Source organism: Scyliorhinus canicula, chromosome 18 (assembly GCF_902713615.1).
Source record: "Scyliorhinus canicula chromosome 18, sScyCan1.1, whole genome shotgun sequence".
Lineage (NCBI taxonomy): Eukaryota > Metazoa > Chordata > Chondrichthyes > Carcharhiniformes > Scyliorhinidae > Scyliorhinus > Scyliorhinus canicula.
In genome coordinates this window covers 1,476,760-1,500,044 of record NC_052163.1, presented here as the reverse complement: position 1 = coordinate 1,500,044, position 23,285 = coordinate 1,476,760, and the positions used below count along the sequence as shown (strand labels likewise).

The 23,285-nt window shown below is 52.4% G+C and overlaps 1 protein-coding gene and 1 pseudogene across 1 annotated transcript in view; one reads left to right on the top strand and one right to left on the bottom strand.

The window, feature by feature from the left end:
- LOC119953533 (ankyrin repeat and fibronectin type-III domain-containing protein 1-like) overlaps positions 1 to 23,285 on the top strand; it is a 219,701-nt gene that overhangs the window by 4,375 nt on the left and 192,041 nt on the right. Inside the window, exon 2 of the mRNA XM_038777905.1 lies at positions 14,583 to 14,729. Within this exon, the coding sequence (XP_038633833.1) occupies positions 14,583 to 14,729 (147 nt within the window). The remainder of the gene's footprint in view (positions 1 to 14,582; positions 14,730 to 23,285) is intronic.
- Positions 22,956 to 23,111, bottom strand: LOC119953369 (annotated as a pseudogene).

The following is a 23,285-nucleotide window of genomic DNA, read 5'->3' as shown; positions in this document are numbered from 1 at the left end:
CTGATTCCGTACAGACTGATCCCGTACAGAGTGATCCCGTACAGACTGATCCCGTACAGACTGATCCCGTACAGACCGATCCCGTACAGACCGATCCCGTACAGACCAATCCCGTACAGACCGATCCCGTACAGACCGATCCCGTACAGACCGATCCCGTACAGACCGATCCCGCACAGACCGATCCCGTACAGACCGATCCCGTACAGACTGATTCCGTACAGACCGATCCCGTACAGAGTGATCCCGTACAGACTGATCCCGTACAGAGTGATCCCGTACAGACTGATCCCGTACAGACTGATCCCATACAGAGTGATCCCGTACAGACTGATTCCGTACAGACTGATCCCGTACAGACTGATCCCGTACAGAGTGATCCCGTACAGACTGATCCCGTACAGACTGATTCCGTACAGACCGATCCCGTACAGAGTGATCCCGTACAGACTGATCCCGTACAGACTGATCCCGTACAGACTGATTCCGTACAGACCGATCCCGTACAGACCGATCCCGTACAGACTGCTCCCGTACAGACCGATCCCGTACAGACCGATACCGTACAGACCGATCCCGTACAGACCGATCCCGTACAGACCGATCCCGTACAGAGTGATCCCGTACAGAGTGATCCCGTACAGACTGATCCCGTACAGACCGATCCCGTACAGACCGATCCCGTACAGACCGCTCCCGTACAGACCGATCCCGTACAGACCGATACCGTACAGACCGATCCCGTACAGACCGATCCCGTACAGAGTGATCCCGTACAGAGTGATCCCGTACAGAGTGATCCCGTACAGAGTGATCCCGTACAGAGTGACCCCGTACAGACCGATCCCGTACAGAGTGATCCCGTACAGAGTGATCCCGTACAGACTGATCCCGTACAGACTGATCCCGTACAGACCGATACCGTACAGACCGATCCCGTACAGACCGATCCCATACAGACTGATCCCGTACAGACTGATCCCGCACAGACTGATCCCGTACAGACCGATCCCGTACAGGCCGATCCCGCACAGACTGATACCGTACAGACTGATCCCGTACAGACCGATCCCGTACAGACCGATCCCGTACAGACCGATCCCGTACAGACCGATCCCGTACAGACTGATCCCGTACAGAGTGATCCCGCACAGACTGATACCGTACAGACCGATCCCGCACAGACTGATCCCGCACAGACTGATCCCGTACAGACCGATCCCATACAGACTGATCCCGTACAGACCGATCCCGTACAGAGTGATCCCGCACAGACCGATCCCGTACAGAGTGATCCCGTACAGAGTGATCCCGTACAGACCGATCCCGTACAGAGTGATCCCGCACAGACCGATCCCATACAGACTGATCCCGTACAGGCTGATCCCGCACAGACTGATACCGTACAGACCGATCCCGCACAGACTGATCCCGCACAGACTGATCCCGTACAGACCGATCCCATACAGACTGATCCCGTACAGACCGATCCCGTACAGAGTGATCCCGCACAGACCGATCCCGTACAGAGTGATCCCGTACAGAGTGATCCCGTACAGACCGATCCCGTACAGAGTGATCCCGCACAGACCGATCCCGCACAGACTGATCCCGTACAGAGTGATCCCGTACAGACCGATACCGTACAGACTGATCCCGTACAGACCGATCCCGTACAGACTGATCCCGTACAGACCGATCCCGTACAGACCGATCCCGTACAAACTGATCCCGTACAGACTGATCCCGTACAGGCTGATCCCGTACAGACTGATCCCGTACAGAGTAATCCCGTACAGACCGATCCTGTACAGACTGATCCCGTACAGACCGATCCCGTACAGAGTGATCCCGTACAGAGTGATCCCGTACAGGCTGATCCCGTACAGACTGATCCCGTACAGACCGATCCCGCACAGACTGATCCCGTACAGACTGATCCCGTACAGACTGATCCCGTACAGACCGATCCCGTACAGACTGATCCCGCACAGACTGATCCCGTACAGACTGATACCGTACAGACTGATCCCGCACAGACTGATCCCGTACAGACTGATCCCGTACAGACTGATCCCGTACAGACCGATCCCGTACAGACTGATCCCGTACAGACCGATCCCATACAGACTGATCCCGTACAGACTGATCCCGTACAGACCGATCCCGTACAGAGTGATCCCGTACAGACCGATCCCGTACAGACCGATCCCGTACAGAGTGATCCCGTACAGACTGATCCCGTACAGACCGATCCCGTACAGAGTGATCCCGTACAGACCGATCCCGCACAGACCGATCCCGTACAGACCGATCCCGTACAGACTGATCCCGTACAGACTGATCCCGTACAGACCGATCCCGTACAGACTGATCCCGTACAGACCGATCCCGCACAGACTGATCCCGTACAGACTGATCCCGTACAGACTGATCCCGTACAGACTGATCCCGCACAGACCGATCCCGTACAGACTGATCCCGTACAGACCGATCCCGCACAGACCGATCCCGTACAGACTGATCCCGTACAGACCGATCCCGTACAGACTGATCCCGTACAGACTGATCCCGTACAGAGTGATCCCGTACAGACCGATCCCATACAGACCGATCCCGTACAGACTGATCCCGTACAGACTGATCCCGTACAGACCGATCCCGTACAGACTGATCCCGTACAGACCGATCCCGCACAGACTGATCCCGTACAGACCGATCCCGTACAGACTGATCCCGTACAGACTGATCCCGCACAGACCGATCCCGTACAGACTGATCCCGTACAGACTGATCCCGCACAGACTGATCCCGTACAGACTGATCCCGTACAGACTGATCCCGTACAGAGTGATCCCGCACAGACTGATGCCGTACAGACTGATCCCGTACAGACTGATCCCGTACAGACCGATACCGTACAGACCGATCCCACACAGACTGATCCCGTACAGACTGATCCCGTACAGACCGATACCGTACAGACCGATCCCACACAGACCGATCCCGTACAGACTGATCCCGTACAGACCGATCCCGTACAGACCGATCCCACACAGACTGATCCCGTACAGACTGATCCCGTACAGACCGATACCGTACAGACCGATCCTGTACAGACAGATCCCGCACAGACCGATCCCGCACAGACTGATCCCGCACAGACCGATCCCGTACAGAGTGATCCCGTACAGACTGATCCCGTACAGACAGATCCCGTACAGACAGATCCCGTACAGGCTGATCCCCTATAGACCGACCACATACAGAGTGATCCCGTACAGAGTGATCCTGTACAGAGTGATCCCTTACAGACCAATCCCGTACAGACTGATCCCGTACAGACTGATCCCGTACAGACCGATCCCGTACAGACTGATCCCGTACAGACCGATCCCGTACAGAGTGATCCCGCACAGACTGATCCCGTACAGACCGATCCCGCACAGACTGATCCCGTACAGACCGATCCCGTACAGACTGATCCCGTACAGACCGATCCCGTACAGAGTGATCCCGCACAGACTGATTCCGTACAGACCGATCCCGCACAGACCGATCCCGTACAGACCGATCCCGCACAGACCGATCCTGTACAGACCGATCCCGTGCAGACTGATCCCGTACAGACCGATCCCGTACAGACTGATCCCGCACAGACCGATCCCGTACAGACTGATCCCGTACAGACCGATCCCGCACAGACTGATCCCGTACAGGCTGATCCCATACAGACCGATTCCGTACAGACCGATCCCGTACAGACCGATCCCGTACAGACCGATCCCATACAGACTGATCCCGTACAGAGTGATCCCGTACAGACCGATCCCGCACAGACTGATCCCGCACAGACCGATCCCGTACAGACCGATCCCGTACAGACCGATCCCGTACAGACCGATCCCGTACAGACCGATCCCGTACAGACCGATCCCGTACAGACTGATCCCGTACAGACCGATCCCGTACAGACTGATCCCGTACAGACCGATCCCGTACAGACTGATCCCGTACAGACCGATCCCGTACAGACCGATCCCGTACAGACCGATCCCGTACAGACTGATCCCGTACAGACTGATCCCGCACAGACTGATCCCGCACAGACCGATCCAGTACAGACTGATCCCGTACAGACCGATCCCGTACAGACTGATCCCGCACAGACCGATCCCGTACAGACTGATCCCGTACAGACCGATCCCGGTCAGAGTGATCCCGTACAGACCGATCCTGTACAGAGTGATCCCGTACAGAGTGATCCCGTACAGGCTGATCCCGTACAGACTGATCCCGCACAGACTGATCCCGTACAGACCGATCCCGCACAGACTGATCCCGTACAGACTGATCCCGTACAGACTGATCCCGTACAGACCGATCCCGTACAGACTGATCCCGCACAGACTGATCCCGTACAGACTGATACCGTACAGACTGATCCCGCACAGACTGATCCCGTACAGACTGATCCCGTACAGACCGATCCCGTACAGACCGATCCCGTACAGACTGATCCCGTACAGACCGATCCCGTACAGACCGATCCCGTACAGACCGATCCCGTACAGACCGATCCCGTACAGACCGATCCCGTACAGACCGATCCCGTACAGACTGATCCCGTACAGACTGATCCCGTACAGACCGATCCCGTACAGACCGATCCCGTACAGACCGATCCCGTACAGACCGATCCCGTACAGACTGATCCCGCACAGACTGATCCCGCACAGACCGATCCAGTACAGACTGATCCCGTACAGACCGATCCCGTACAGAGTGATCCCGTACAGACCGATCCCGTACAGACTGATTCCGTACAGACCGATCCCGTACAGACTGATCCCGTACAGACCGATCCCGTACAGACTGATCCCGTACAGACTGATCCTGTACAGACCGATCCCGTACAGACCGATCCCGTACAGACCGATCCCGTACAGACCGATCCCGTACAGACCGATCCCGTACAGACCGATCCCGTACAGAGTGATCCCGCACAGACTGATCCCGTACAGACCGATCCCGTACAGACCGATCCAGTACAGACTGATCCCGTACAGACTGATCCCGTACAGACTGATCCCGTACAGACCGATCCTGTACAGACCGATCCCGTACAGACCGATCCCGTACAGACCGATCCCGTACAGACCGATCCCATACAGACCGATCCCGTACAGACTGATCCAGTACAGACAGATCCCGTACAGACCGATCCCGTACAGACCGATCCCATACAGACTGATCCCGTACAGACTGATCCAGTACAGACAGATCCCGTACAGACCGATCCCGTACAGACTGATCCCGTACAGACCGACCCCGTACAGACTGATCCCGCACAGACCGATCCCGTACAGACCGATCCCGTACAGACCGATCCCGCACAGACCGATCCCGTACAGACTGATCCCGCACAGACCGATCCCGCACAGACCGATCCCGTACAGACCGATCCCGCACAGACCGATCCCGTACAGACCGATCCCGTACAGACTGATCCCGCACAGACCGATCCCGTACAGACTGATCCCGTACAGACCGATCCCGCACAGACCGATCCCGTACAGACCGATCCTGTACAGACTGATCCCATACAGACTGATCCCGTACAGACCGATACCGTACAGACTGATCCCGTACAGACCGATCCCGTACAGACTGATCCCGTACAGACCGATCCCGTACAGACCGATCCCGTACAAACTGATCCCGTACAGACTGATCCCGTACAGGCTGATCCCGTACAGACTGATCCCGTACAGAGTAATCCCGTACAGACCGATCCTGTACAGACTGATCCCGTACAGACCGATCCCGTACAGAGTGATCCCGTACAGAGTGATCCCGTACAGGCTGATCCCGTACAGACTGATCCCGCACAGACTGATCCCGTACAGACCGATCCCGCACAGACTGATCCCGTACAGACTGATCCCGTACAGACTGATCCCGTACAGACCGATCCCGTACAGACCGATCCCGCACAGACTGATCCCGTACAGACTGATACCGTACAGACTGATCCCGTACAGACCGATCCCGTACAGACTGATCCCGTACAGACCGATCCCGTACAGACCGATCCCGTACAGACCGATCCCGTACAGACTGATCCCGTACAGACTGATCCCGTACAGAGTGATCCCGCACAGACTGATCCCGTACAGACTGATCCCGTACAGACTGATCCCGTACAGACTGATCCCGCACAGACTGATCCCGTACAGACTGATCCCGTACAGACTGATCCCGTACAGACCGATCCCGTACAGACTGATCCCGTACAGACCGATCCCATACAGGCTGATCCCGTACAGACCGATCCCGTACAGAGTGATCCCGTACAGACCGATCCCGTACAGACCGATCCCGTACAGAGTGATCCCGTACAGACCGATCCCGCACAGACTGATCCCGTACAGACTGATCCCGTACAGACTGATCCCGTACAGACTGATCCCGCACAGACCGATCCCGTACAGACTGATCCCGTACAGACCGATCCCGTACAGACCGATCCCGTACAGACTGATCCCGTACAGACTGATCCCGCACAGACCGATCCCGTACAGACTGATCCCGTACAGACTGATCCCGCACAGACTGATCCCGTACAGACTGATCCCGTACAGACTGATCCCGTACAGAGTGATCCCGCACAGACTGATCCCGTACAGAGTGATCCCGTAAAGACTGATCCCGTACAGACTGATCCCGTACAGACTGATCCCGTACAGACTGATCCCGTACAGACCGATACCGTACAGACCGATCCTGTACAGACTGATCCCGTACAGACTGATCCCGTACAGACCGATCCCACACAGACTGATCCCGTACAGACTGATCCCGTACAGACCGATACCGTACAGACCGATCCCACACAGACTGATCCCGTACAGACTGATCCCGTACAGACCGATCCCGCACAGACAGATCCTGCACAGACCGATCCCGCACAGACCGATCCCGCACAGACCGATCCCGTACAGAGTGATCCCGTACAGACTGATCCCGTACAGACCGATACCGTACAGACCGATCCTGTACAGACAGATCCCGCACAGACCGATCCCGCACAGACTGATCCCGCACAGACCGATCCCGTACAGAGTGATCCCGTACAGACTGATCCCGTACAGACAGATCCCGTACAGACAGATCCCGTACAGGCTGATCCCCTATAGACCGACCACATACAGAGTGATCCCGTACAGAGTGATCCTGTACAGAGTGATCCCTTACAGACCAATCCCGTACAGACTGATCCCGTACAGACTGATCCCGTACAGACCGATCCCGTACAGACTGATCCCGTACAGACCGATCCCGTACAGAGTGATCCCGCACAGACTGATCCCGTACAGGCTGATCCCGTACAGACTGATCCCGCACAGACTGATCCCGTACAGACCGATCCCGCACAGACTGATCCCGTACAGACTGATCCCGTACAGACTGATCCCGTACAGACCGATCCCGTACAGACTGATCCCGCACAGACTGATCCCGTACAGACTGATACCGTACAGACTGATCCCGCACAGACTGATCCCGTACAGACTGATCCCGTACAGACCGATCCCGTACAGACCGATCCCGTACAGACTGATCCCGTACAGACCGATCCCGTACAGACCGATCCCGTACAGACCGATCCCGTACAGACCGATCCCGTACAGACCGATCCCGTACAGACCGATCCCGTACAGACCGATCCCGTACAGACTGATCCCGTACAGACTGATCCCGTACAGACCGATCCCGTACAGACCGATCCCGTACAGACCGATCCCGTACAGACTGATCCCGTACAGACTGATCCCGCACAGACTGATCCCGCACAGACCGATCCAGTACAGACTGATCCCGTACAGACCGATCCCGTACAGACTGATCCCGCACAGACCGATCCCGTACAGACTGATCCCGTACAGACCGATCCCGGACAGAGTGATCCCGTACAGACCAATCCTGTACAGAGTGATCTCGTACAGAGTGATCCCGTACAGACCGATCCCGTACAGAGTGATCCCGTACAGACCGATCCCGCACAGACTGATTCCGTACAGACCGATCCCGTACAGACTGATCCCGTACAGACCGATCCCGTACAGACTGATCCCGTACAGACTGATCCTGTACAGACCGATCCCGTACAGACTGATCCCGTACAGACCGATCCCGTACAGACCGATCCCGTACAGACCGATCCCGTACAGACCGATCCCGTACAGACCGATCCCGTACAGACCGATCCCGTACAGAGTGATCCCGCACAGACTGATCCCGTACAGACCGATCCCGTACAGACCGATCCAGTACAGACTGATCCCGTACAGACTGATCCCGTACAGACTGATCCCGTACAGACCGATCCTGTACAGACCGATCCCGTACAGACCGATCCCGTACAGACCGATCCCGTACAGACCGATCCCGTACAGACTGATCCCGTACAGACTGATCCAGTACAGACAGATCCCGTACAGACCGATCCCGTACAGACCGATCCCATACAGACTGATCCCGTACAGACTGATCCAGTACAGACAGATCCCGTACAGACCGAACCCGTACAGACTGATCCCGTACAGACCGACCCCGTACAGACTGATCCCGCACAGACCGATCCCGTACAGACCGATCCCGTACAGACCGATCCCGCACAGACCGATCCCGTACAGACTGATCCCGCACAGACCGATCCCGCACAGACCGATCCCGTACAGACCGATCCCGCACAGACCGATCCCGTACAGACCGATCCCGTACAGACCGATCCCGCACAGACCGATCTCGTACAGACTGATCCCGTACAGACCGATCCCGTACAGACTGATCCCGTACAGACCGATCCCGCACAGACCGATCCCGTACAGACCGATCCTGTACAGACTGATCCCATACAGACTGATCCCGTACAGACCGATACCGTACAGACTGATCCCGTACAGACCGATCCCGTACAGACTGATCCCGTACAGACCGATCCCGTACAGACCGATCCCGTACAAACTGATCCCGTACAGACTGATCCCGTACAGGCTGATCCCGTACAGACTGATCCCGTACAGAGTAATCCCGTACAGACCGATCCTGTACAGACTGATCCCGTACAGACCGATCCCGTACAGAGTGATCCCGTACAGAGTGATCCCGTACAGGCTGATCCCGTACAGACTGATCCCGCACAGACTGATCCCGTACAGACCGATCCCGCACAGACTGATCCCGTACAGACTGATCCCGTACAGACTGATCCCGTACAGACCGATCCCGTACAGACTGATCCCGCACAGACTGATCCCGTACAGACTGATACCGTACAGACTGATCCCGTACAGACCGATCCCGTACAGACTGATCCCGTACAGACCGATCCCGTACAGACCGATCCCGTACAGACCGATCCCGTACAGACTGATCCCGTACAGACTGATCCCGTACAGAGTGATCCCGCACAGACTGGTCCCGTACAGACTGATCCCGTACAGACTGATCCCGTACAGACTGATCCCGCACAGACTGATCCCGTACAGACTGATCCCGTACAGACTGATCCCGTACAGACCGATCCCGTACAGACTGATCCCGTACAGACCGATCCCATACAGGCTGATCCCGTACAGACCGATCCCGTACAGAGTGATCCCGTACAGACCGATCCCGTACAGACCGATCCCGTACAGAGTGATCCCGTACAGACCGATCCCGCACAGACTGATCCCGTACAGACTGATCCCGTACAGACTGATCCCGTACAGACTGATCCCGCACAGACCGATCCCGTACAGACTGATCCCGTACAGACCGATCCCGTACAGACCGATCCCATACAGACTGATCCCGTACAGACTGATCCCGCACAGACCGATCCCGTACAGACTGATCCCGTACAGACTGATCCCGCACAGACTGATCCCGTACAGACTGATCCCGTACAGACTGATCCCGTACAGAGTGATCCCGCACAGACTGATCCCGTACAGAGTGATCCCGCAAAGACTGATCCCGTACAGACTGATCCCGTACAGACTGATCCCGTACAGACTGATCCCGTACAGACCGATACCGTACAGACCGATCCTGTACAGACTGATCCCGTACAGACTGATCCCGTACAGACCGATCCCACACAGACTGATCCCGTACAGACTGATCCCGTACAGACCGATACCGTACAGACCGATCCTGTACAGACAGATCCCGCACAGACCGATCCCGCACAGACTGATCCCGCACAGACCGATCCCGTACAGAGTGATCCCGTACAGACTGATCCCGTACAGACCGATACCGTACAGACCGATCCTGTACAGACAGATCCCGCACAGACCGATCCCGCACAGACTGATCCCGCACAGACCGATCCCGTACAGAGTGATCCCGTACAGACTGATCCCGTACAGACAGATCCCATACAGACAGATCCCGTACAGGCTGATCCCCTATAGACCGACCACATACAGAGTGATCCCGTACAGAGTGATCCTGTACAGAGTGATCCCTTACAGACCAATCCCGTACAGACTGATCCCGTACAGACTGATCCCGTACAGACCGATCCCGTACAGACTGATCCCGTACAGACCGATCCCGTACAGAGTGATCCCGCACAGACTGATCCCGTACAGACCGATCCCGCGCAGACTGATCCCGTACAGACCGATCCCGTACAGACTGATCCCGTACAGACCGATCCCGTACAGAGTGATCCCGCACAGACTGATTCCGTACAGACCGATCCCGCACAGACCGATCCCGTACAGACCGATCCCGCACAGACTGATCCCGTACAGACCGATCCCGTACAGACTGATCCCGCACAGACCGATCCCGTACAGACTGATCCCGTACAGACCGATCCCGCACAGACTGATCCCGTACAGGCTGATCCCATACAGACCGATTCCGTACAGGCTGATCCCGCACAGACCGATCCCGCACAGACCGATCCCGTACAGACTGATCCCGTACAGAGTGATCCAGTACAGACTGATCCCGCACAGACTGATCCCGTACAGACCGATCCCGCACAGACTGATCCCGCACAGACCGATCCCGTACAGACCGATCCCGTACAGACCGATCCCGTACAGACCGATCCCGTACAGACCGATCCCGTACAGACCGATCCCGTACAGACCGATCCCGTACAGACCGATCCCGTACAGACTGATCCCGTACAGACCGATCCCGTACAGACTGATCCCGTACAGACTGATCCCGTACAGACTGATCCCGTACAGACCGATCCCGTACAGACCGATCCCGTACAGACCGATCCCGTACAGACTGATCCCGTACAGACTGATCCCGCACAGACTGATCCCGCACAGACCGATCCAGTACAGACTGATCCCGTACAGACCGATCCCGTACAGACTGATCCCGCACAGACCGATCCCGTACAGACTGATCCCGTACAGACCGATCCTGGACAGAGTGATCCCGTACAGACCGATCCCGTACAGAGTGATCCCGTACAGACCGATCCCGTACAGACTGATCCCGTACAGACTGATCCCGTACAGACCGATCCCGTACAGACTGATCCCGTACAGACCGATCCCGTACAGACCGATCCCGTACAGACCTATCCCGCACAGACTGATCCCGTACAGACCGATCCCGCACAGACTGATCCCGCACAGACTGATCCCGTACAGACTGATCCCGTACAGACTGATCCCGTACAGACCGATCCTGTACAGACCGATCCCGTACAGAGTGATCCCGCACAGACCGATCCCGTACAGACCGATCCCGTACAGACCGATCCCGCACAGACCGATCCCGTACAGACCGATCCCGCACAGACCGATCCCGCACAGACCGATCCCGTACAGACCGATCCCGTACAGACCGATCCCGTACAGACCGATCCCGCACAGACCGATCCCGTACAGACCGATCCCGTACAGACCGATCCCGTACAGACTGATCCCGTACAGACCGATCCCGCACAGACCGATCCCGTACAGACCGATCCTGTACAGACTGATCCCGTACAGACTGATCCCGCACAGACCGATCCCGTACAGACTGATCCCGTACAGACTGCTCCCGTACAGACTGATCCCGTACAGACTGATCCCGTACAGACTGATCCCGCACAGACTGATCCCGTACAGACTGATCCCGTACAGACTGATCCCGCACAGACCGATCCCGTACAGACTGATCCCGCACAGACCGATACCGTACAGTGATCCCGTACAGACCGATCCCGTACAGACTGATCCCGTACAGACTGATCCCGCACAGACCGATACCGTACAGTGATCCCGTACAGACTGATCCCGTACAGACTGATCCCGCACAGACCGATCCCGTACAGACTGATCCCGCACAGACCGATACCGTACAGTGATCCCGTACAGACCGATCCCGTACAGACTGATCCCGTACAGACTGATCCCGCACAGACCGATACCATACAGACTGATTCCGTACAGACCGATCCCGCACAGACTGATCCCGTACAGACCGATCCCGTACAGAGTGATCCCGTACAGACTGATCCCGTACAGACTGATCCCGTACAGACCGATCCCGTACAGAGTGATCCCGTACAGACTGATCCCGTACAGACTGATCCCGTACAGACCGATCCCGTACAGAGTGATCCCGTACAGACTGATCCCGTACAGACTGATCCCGCACAGACCGATACCGTACAGTGATCCCGTACAGAGTGATCCCGTACAGACTGATCCCGTACAGACTGATCCCGTACAGACCGATCCCGTACAGAGTGATCCCGTACAGACTGATCCCGTACAGACTGATCCCGCACAGACCGATACCGTACAGTGATCCCGTACAGACTGATCCCGCACAGACCGATACCGTACAGTGATCCCGTACAGAGTGATCCCGTACAGGCCGATCCCGCACAGACTGATACCGTACAGACTGATCCCGTACAGACCGATCCCGTACAGACTGATCCCGTACAGACCGATCCCGTACAGACCGATCCCGTACAGACTGATCCCGTACAGACTGATCCCGTACAGACCGATCCCGTACAGGCTGATCCCGTACAGACTGATCCCGTACAGAGTGATCCCGTACAGACCGATCCCGTACAGACTGATCCCGTACAGACTGATCCCGCACAGACCGATACCGTACAGTGATCCCGTACAGACCGATCCCGTACAGACCGATCCCGTACAGACTGATCCCGTACAGACTGATCCCGCACAGACCGATACCGTACAGTGATCCCGTACAGACCGATCCCGTTCAGACTGATCCCGTACAGACCGATCCCGTACAGACCGATCCCGTACAGACCGATCCCGTACAGACCGATCCCGTACAGACCGATCCCGCACAGACTGATCCCGTACAGACCGATCCCGTGCAGACCGATCCCGTGCAGACCGATCCCGTACAGACTGATCCCGTACAGACTGATCCCGTACAGACTGATCCCATACAGGCTGATCCCGTACAGACCGATCCCGTACAGACCGATCCCGTACAGACCGATCCTGTACAGACAGATCCCGTACAGACCGATCCTGTACAGACTGATCCCGTACAGACCGATCCCGTACAGACAGATCCCGCACTGACCGATCCCGCACAGAGTGATCCCGTACAGACCGATCCCGTACAGACAGATCCCGCACTGACCGATCCCGCACAGGCTGATCCCGCACAGAGTGATCCTGCACAGACCGATCCCGCACAGACCGATCCCGTACAGAACGATCCCATACAGTCTGATCCCGCACAGACCGATCCCGTACAGACCGATCCCGCACAGACCGATCCTGTACAGACCGATCCCGCACAGACCGATCCCGTACAGAACGATCCCATACAGTCTGATCCCGTACAGACTGATCCCGTACAGACCGATCCCGCACAGACCGATCCTGTACAGACCGATCCCGCACAGACCGATCCTGTACAGACCGATCCCGCACAGACCGATCCCGTACAGAACGATCCCATACAGTCTGATCCCGCACAGACCGATCCCGTACAGACCGATCCCGCACAGACCGATCCTGTACAGACCGATCCCGCACAGACCGATCCCTTACAGACCTATCCCGCACAGACCGATCCCGTACAGACCTATCCCGCACTGACCGATCCCGTACAGGCTGATCCCGCACAGAGTGATCCCGCACAGACCGATCCGTGTGCTGGTCCTGTGCAGTGTGGTGAATGTAACATGATAATTCACACTATGTCTTTGTAAGCGCAGTAGCGTTATCCGACCACTAGGGAGAGTAGCACTGGGAATGCCCAGGAGCTTGTACAGGGCTCCACCCTTGGCTCCGCCCACGACTCCTCCCCCTAGTGCTGCTGTATAAATACCCTTGTCCAGAATCAGCCTGCAGTTCACTGAGAGTTCATCAACGGGTAACAGGCTGGCTCTGTAGTAAGTCGATTAAAGCCTATATTCATATCGGAAACACGTGTCTGGTGAATTGATGGTTCCATCATGCAGATCAATTGTACAGGACGAACCCGCGCAGGATGATTGGTCATTGAGTTACTGGGACTGTGTAATTTGATTTGTTCCTTCATGTTCACAGGATGCTGGAGATGTTGAGCCAGGTGAGGCTGGCGGAGGTGGAGACCTGGTTATGCACCCCTTCACCAGTCTTGCCTCGACGGCAGAGGACTCCCGCACAGATTGCACGGGCAAAACACACCACGGCATCTTCGGATCCAGCCAGCAGGTATGTGTCAGGATGTGGCCGATCTCCCGATAATTCCTGTGTTGACAGCTTCAATTGTATCTGCCTATATGGTACCAAGTTTGAATAACAAAACAGCAATCTCAGTACTGACCCTCTGACAGTGCAGCACGCCCTCAGTACTGACCCTCTGACAGTGCAGCACTCCCTCACCACTGACCCTCTGACGGTGCAGCACGCCCTCAGTACTGACCCTCTGACAGTGCAGCACTCCCTCACCACTGACCCTCTGACGGTGCAGCACTCCCTCACCACTGACCCTCTGACAGTGCGGCACTCCCTCACCACTGACCCTCTGACAGTGCAGCACTCCCTCAGTACTGACCCTCTGACAGTGCAGCACTCCCTCACCACTGACCCTCTGACAGTGCAGCACTCCCTCAGTACTGACCCTCTGACAGTGTAGCGCTCCCTCAGTACTGACCCTCTGACAGTGCGGCACCCCCTCAGGACTGACCCTCTGACAGGACAGCACTCCCTCAGTGCTGACCCTCTGACAGTGCGGCACTCCCTCAGTACTGACCCTCTGACAGTGCAGCACTCCCTCAGTACTGACCCTCTGACAGTGCAGCACTCCCTCAGTACTGACCCTCTGACAGTGCAGCACTCCCTCAGTGCTGACCCTCTGACAGTGCGGCACTCCCTCAGGACTGACCATCTGACAGTGCGGCACTCCCTCACTACTGACCCTCTGACAGTGCAGCGCTCCCTCAGTGCTGACCCTCTGATAGTGCGGCACTCCCTCAGTACTGACCCTCTGACCGTGCAGCACTCCCTCAGTACTGACTCTCTGACAGTGCGGCACTCCCTCAGTACTGACCCTCTGACAGTGCGGCACTCCCTCAGTACTGACCCTCTGACAGTGCGGCACTCCCTCAGTACTGACCCTCTGACAGTGCAGCACTCCCTCAGTACTGACCCTCTGGCAGTACGGCGCTCCCTCAGTACTGACCCTCTGACAGTGCAGCACTCCCTCAGTACTGACCCTCTGACAGTGCGGCACTCCCTCAGTACTGACCCTCTGACAGTGCAGCACTCCCTCAGCACTGACCCTCTGACAGTGCAGCACTCCCTCAGTACTGACCCTCTGACAGTGCAGCACTCCCTCAGTACTGACCCTCTGACAGTGCGGCACTCCCTCAGTACTGACCCTCTGACAGTGCGGCACTCCCTTAGTACTGACCCTCTGACAGTGCGGCACCTCCTCAGTACTGACCCTCTGACAGTGCGGCACTCCCTCAGTACTGACCCTCTGACAGTGCAGCACTCCCTCAGTACTGACCCTCTGACAGTGCGGCACTCCCTCAGTACTGACCCTCTGACAGTGCAGCACTCCCTCAGTACTGACCCTCTGACAATACGGCACTCCCTCAGTACTGACCCCCTGACAGTGCAGCACTCCCTCAGTACTGACCCTCTGACAGTGAGGCGCTCCCTCAGTACTGACCCTCTGACAGTGCAGCACTCCCTCAGTACTGACCCTCTGACAGTGCAGCATTCCCTCAGTACTGACCCTCTGACAGTGCAGCACTCCCTCAGTACTGACCCTCTGACAGTGCAGCACTCCCTCAGTACTGACCCTCTGACAGTGCAGCACTCCCTCAGTACTGACCCTCTGACAGTGCGGCACCCCCTCAGTACTGACTCTCTGACAGCTCAGCCTTCAACACCATCATTCCTACGAAACTCATCTCCAAACTCCGTGGCCTTTGCCTCAGCTCCTCCCTCAGCGGCTGGATCCAGAACTTTCTAACCCACAGGCCAGGAAGGATAGGCAACCACACCTCCTCCACGACCATCCTCAACGCCGGTGCCCCACAAAGCTGTGTCCTCAGCCCCCTACTATACTCCTGATACACCTATGACTGTGTGGCCAAATTCCCCTCCAACTCGATTTTCAAATTTGCTGATGAAACCACCGTAGTGGGTCAGATTTCAAACAATGACAAGACAGAATACAGGAATGAGATAGAGAATATGGTGAACTGGTGCGACGACAATAATCTCTCCCTCAATGTCAACAAAATGAAGGAGATTGTCATCAACCTCAGGAAGCGTAGTGGAGAACATGCCCCTGTCTACATCAATGGGAACGAAGTAGAAAGGATCAAGAGCTTCAAGTTTTTAGGTGTCCAGATCACCAACAGCCTGTCCTGGACCCCCCCATGCCGACACTATAGTTAAGAAAGCCCATCAACGACTCTACTTTCTCAGAACACTAAGGAAATTTGGCATGTCAGCTACGACTCTCACCAACTTCTACAGATGCACCACAGAAAGCATTCTTTCTGGTTGCATCACAGCTTGGTATGGATCCTGCTCTGCCTAAGACCGCAGGAAACTACAAAAGGTCGTGAATGTAGCCCAGTCCATCACGCAAACTAGTCTCCCATCCATTGACTCTATCTATAATTCCCACTGCCTCAGAAAGGCAGCCAGCATAATTAAGGACCCCACGCACCGCGGACATACTCTCTTCCACCTTCTTCCGTCAGGAAAAAGATACCAAAGTTTGAGGTCACGTACCAACCGACTGAAGAACAGCTTCTTCCCTACTGCCATCAGACTTTTGAATGGACCTACCTCGTATTAAGTTGATCTTTTCTCTACACCTTGCTATAACTGTAACATTATATTCTGCAGTCTCTCCTTCCTTCCCTATGTACAGTATGCATAGTTTGTACAACATGCAAGAAACAATACTTTTCACTGTATACTAATACATGTGACAATAATAAATCAAATCAAATCAGTGCTCACTGACCTACATTAACTCAAGCAATGTCTTGATTCTCATTCTTGATTTTAAATCCGCCTATAGCTTTGTCCCTCCCTATCTCTGTAATCTCCTCCCTACCTCAGCCCTCGAAGATATCTGCTTTCCTCTAATTCTGGCCTCTTGTCCATCCCCAATTCTAATCACCCCTTACCTCTCGCTGACTCACTACCTCCTTTTTCCCCTTTAAAATGCTCCCTGAAACCCACAATCAACTTTAATGACAGAATTGTTCCATTGCAGAAGGAGTTCATTCAGCTCCTTGTGTCCGTACCGTTTCTCTGAAGGAACATTTCACCTCATTCCATTCCCCCGCCTCCTCCCCATTCACTCTGCACATTCTTCCTTTTCACATAACACTAATACCCTTTGGATGTTTTGTTAAACCTTCCTCCACTTCACCGTCAGGCAGTGCATCCCAGACCCCAACCACTCACTGAAATGGGACAGGCAGTAAATGGTGTTTCCAGCCAATGGTGCCTGCATCCCGTGAATTAATAAAAGTCTTTCCTCGTGTTACTCTTGCTTCTTTTGCCAATTGAGGGGGGAGGCTTTCTGTCTATCGCTCCATTCAGACACCTCGGGGTTCTAAACATCTCTCTCAAATCTCACATGGCGCGGTGTCAAACTTTGTTCCAGGGCACCCAGGAAACCCCTTGGGATATTTCATTATGTAAAAGACACAACATCAGTGCAAGTTGTTGTTGTTTGGAAGGCGATGCCAAGGAGCCTTGGTGAGTTCCTGCAGTGCATCTTGTAGCTGGTACACACGGCTGCTACTGTGTGTCGGTGATGGAAGATTTGAATGTTTGTGGAAGGGGAGCAATCAAGCGGGGCTGCTTTGTTCCGGATAGTGTTGAGCTTCTTGAGTGTTGTTGGAGCTGCACTCATCCAGGCAAGTGGAGAGTATTCCATCACACGCCTGACTTGTGCCTTGTAGATGGTGGACAGGCTTTGGGGAGTCAGGAGGTGAGTTACTCGCCGTAGGATTCCCAGCCTCTGTGCTGATCTGAGCAGCATATTCTCAAGAGTGTTGTACAGAAAGTTGTAGCTGTACAGGTTACACCTGTACTTCCTACTTTGTTGCTAATTAAGTTTAATCATGATCCTTAAGTTTGAATGAACTCCAGTAAATTGTCAGCAGCAAGATAGACTTTGAACGATGGTTTCTGAAATCCCACTCCCCGGTAGAGTGGGTGGAGATTTATGCAGCATCAACACTGGCCTTGACCAGATGGGCTGAATGGTCTGCTTCTATATTGTACATTTTGTGGAGCTGTAATGATAATGTTGAGAAGAAGATGATTAGTCATGTGAGCTACCTCATTTCTGCTCTGTACAGGCCCTGTGACTGACTTCAAGACAATGGTTTTTAATATTAAACGTAATGGCGCTGATGTTGGGAAAGTTTTGTTTGTTCTCTTGCTGGAGAAACTCTTGGGTTCCCGGCCCAGTCTATTGCCAAACAATAGAAGCTGCTTATCAAACACTATATCAGTGTCTTGTGAAGGTCTCAGTGACTCCAGCTGTGGTGTCAGTTCGCTTAAGGTAATGAGCAGCATATCGCTACAGGGTTCAAAGAATTATTGTACAGCACAGAATAAGTACATAAGGCCACAAGACATAGGAGCAGAATTAGGCCACTTAGCCAATCGAGTCTGCTCCGCCATTCAATACTGGCTGATATTTTTCTCATCCCCGTTAGGCCATTCAGCCCATTATCCTTGCGCCTTCTCTTTGTCCCATTTCCTGTTTGTTTCCTCATAATCCAGAACGTTTCTCCTTTTCATCTATGTATCCAATTCTCTTTTGAAAGTTCTGATTGAATCTGCTTCCACTGCAGCACCTTCCAGATCACAACAACTTGCTGTATTAAACAATTCCTCGCTGCTCTGCTCTGGGTCGTATGTATCACTGAGAGAGTGGGAAGAAGGAAGGAGAGAGGGAAAAGAGAAAGTGAATACAATGTAAAGAGAGGTATAAAACAGATTGAAGAGACAGAGAGTGTGAATGAGAGAATTAAACAACTGAAAGCAAGAAGGAGACTGAGAGAAGAGGATGAAAATGAAAGTTGGAAGGCGGAATGGGAAAGTGAGCATGAGAGGGAACAGCACAATGAAAGGCTAGAGAGGAAGTTTACTCAGAGACTCATTTCCCAGTTTTATTTAACCAGTGTCTCAACACATAGGCCCCGGCACGCCAGACTGTGGGGGTTAGCACTGAGCACCTTCAGCTAGTCCTCAGTCTCTTGTCTACCTTGTTTACCAATAACAACAACAACTTGCATTTTTGTTGCTCTTTTAAGGAAATAAAATGTCCCAAAGTGGTTCACGGCGATGTGATCAGGCACAATGTGACTGTGAGCCACAGGAGGACACGATTGGACAGGTGCCAAATTGCTCAGCCAAAGAGTTGGTTTTAAAGATTGCCGCTAAGGTGGAGTGAGAGGTTTAGGGCGGGAATCCCAGAGTTTAGACCAGGCAGCTGAAGACCAATGATGGGGTGAGGAAGGTCAGGAGATGCTCAAGAGGCCAGGATTTGGAGAATGCAGATGTTTCAGAGAGTTTTGGGGTTTACAATGATTTTTAAAAAATTGTTTTAATAGATAATCCAATCTGAAAATGGCTGTTATTTTCCAGAAACAATTATTAAAGCAAATCCAGTGAAAAAACATTAACTAAACTCACATCTGAGGAATTAGTGCTCCAGACCATTTCTTACACTGGACCCCTCAAGCTTGGAGGCGGAGCAATCACCTCAAATATTTTTTGCAGTAATGTACACTTTACAGGTTCAAAAGATTAGTATTGTGGCACTTAGGCACTGAGGCAGGAATACTGCAATTCCAACATGATTCTCCAGGAAGGAGGGCATTCTGCTGATTGTAAAGCACTCGGAATATTGCAAACAGGATTTTCTTTACACGCTGGCACGTTAGTGCGTGCCGGGAATCTGTGGTGTGAAACAATCACCAAACACAAAGTGTCCTTGTGTGAAATAAATGGGGAATGGTCAATGTGAGATAAGCATAGACAACAATTAATCCGCTTCACAGGCAGAAGAGTTTCCAAAATGGGCAGGGTTCACAGTTTGTCCTATAGATGAGTTTAAAAGATCAATTTCCATAAAGGCGTAGAATTGCCGATTGTCTACGTATCATTGTCTACGTATCATTGTCTACGTATCATTGTCTACGTATTGTCTACATATTGTCTACGTATCATTGTCTACGTATCATTGTCTACGTATCATTGTCTACGTATTGTCTACGTATCATTGTCTACGTATCATTGTCTACGTATTGTCTACGTATCATTGTCTACGTATCATTGTCTACGTATCATTGTCTACGTATCATTGTCTACGTATTGTCTACGTATCATTGTCTACGTATCATTGTCTACGTATTGTCTACGTATCATTGTCTACGTATCATTGTCTACGTATCATTGTCTACGTATCATTGTCTACGTATCATTGTCTACGTATTGTCTACGTATCATTGTCTACGTATCATTGTCTACGTATCATTGTCTACGTATCATTGTCTACGTATCATTGTCTATGTATCATTGTCTACGTATCATTGTCTACGTATTGTCTACATATCATTGTCTACGTATTGTCTACGTATTGTCTACGTATCATTGTCTACGTATCATTGTCTACGTATCATTGTCTACGTATCATTGTCTACGTATTGTCTACGTATCATTGTCTACGTATCATTGTCTATGTATCATTGTCTACGTATCATTGTCTATGTATCATTGTCTACGTATCATTGTCTACGTATCATTGTCTACGTATCATTGTCTACGTATCATTGTCTACGTATTGTCTACGTATCATTGTCTACGTATCATTGTCTACGTATCATTGTCTACGTATCATTGTCTACGTATCAATGTCTACGTATCATTGTCTACGTATCATTGTCTACGTATCATTGTCTACGTATCATTGTCTACGTATCATTGTCTACGTATTGTCTACGTATCATTGTCTACGTATCATTGTCTACGTATCATTGTCTACGTATCATTGTCTACGTATTGTCTACGTATCATTGTCTACGTATCATTGTCTACGTATCATTGTCTACGTATCATTGTCTACGTATTGTCTACGTATCATTGTCTACGTATCATTGTCTACGTATCATTGTCTACGTATCATTGTCTATGTATCATTGTCTACGTATCATTGTCTATGTATCATTGTCTACGTATCATTGTCTACGTATCATTGTCTACGTATTGTCTACGTATCATTGTCTACGTATTGTCTACGTATCATTGTCTACGTATCATTGTCTACGTATTGTCTACGTATCATTGTCTACGTATTGTCTACGTATCATTGTCTACGTATCATTGTCTACGTATCATTGTCTACGTATCATTGTCTACGTATCATTGTCTATGTATCATTGTCTACGTATCATTGTCTATGTATCATTGTCTACGTATCATTGTCTACGTATTGTCTACGTATCATTGTCTACGTATTGTCTATGTATCATTGTCTACGTATCATTGTCTACGTATCATTGTCTACGTATTGTCTACGTATCATTGTCTACGTATCATTGTCTACGTATCATTGTCTACGTATCATTGGCTACGTATCATTGTCTACGTATCATTGGCTACGTATCATTGTCTACGTATCATTGTCTACGTATTGTCTACGTATCATTGTCTACGTATTGTCTACGTATCATTGTCTACGTATCATTGTCCACGTATCATTGTCTACGTATCATTGTCTACGTATCATTGTCTACGTATCATTGTCTACGTATTGTCTACGTATCATTGTCTACGTATCATTGTCTACGTATTGGCTACATATCATTGTCTACGTATTGTCTACGTATTGTCTACGTATCATTGTCTACGTATCATTGTCTACGTATTGTCTACGTATCATTGTCTACGTATCATTGTCTACGTATTGTCTACATATCATTGTCTACGTATTGTCTACGTATTGTCTACGTATCATTGTCTACGTATTGTCTACGTATTGTCTACGTATCATTGTCTACGTATTGTCTACGTATCATTGTCTACGTATCATTGTCTACGTATCATTGTCTACGTATCATTGTCTACATATCATTGTCTACGTATTGTCTACGTATTGTCTACGTATCATTGTCTACGTATCATTGTCTACGTATCATTGTCTACGTATCATTATCTACGTATCATTGTCTACGTATTGTCTACATATCATTGTCTACGTATTGTCTACGTATTGTCTACGTATCATTGTCTACGTATTGTCTACGTATCATTGTCTACGTATCATTGTCTACGTATCATTGTCTACGTATCATTGTCTACGTATCATTCTGTGCCAACGAGGATCCAGTACAGCTTGATTACTGCCCTGATCCATGCTGGTCTCTGTGGTAACAAAGTTCAAATACTATCCAGTTTCATTAGGGTAAATGGAGTGGCTCACGGGATGGCCACGTAAAGCAGGAAGTTGCGGTTGGGGCGCAGCACATCCACCCGCATCTTTTTCTGCAACTCCTCCAGGTCCATCTTCGGCACCAGCTCCTCCATTCTGAACATGGCGGCTCCCACACTCTGGCTGCTGACCCCTGACCCTGCTCGTTCTCCCCCACGAGTGATTAAAATGATAGGGAGGAGGTGAGGACATGGAGGGATTTGAAAACAAGGATGAGAATTTTAAACCAGCCTCCACATTCAAAGAAATGTTCTGTACCATTTCTGCCAACTCCAGCA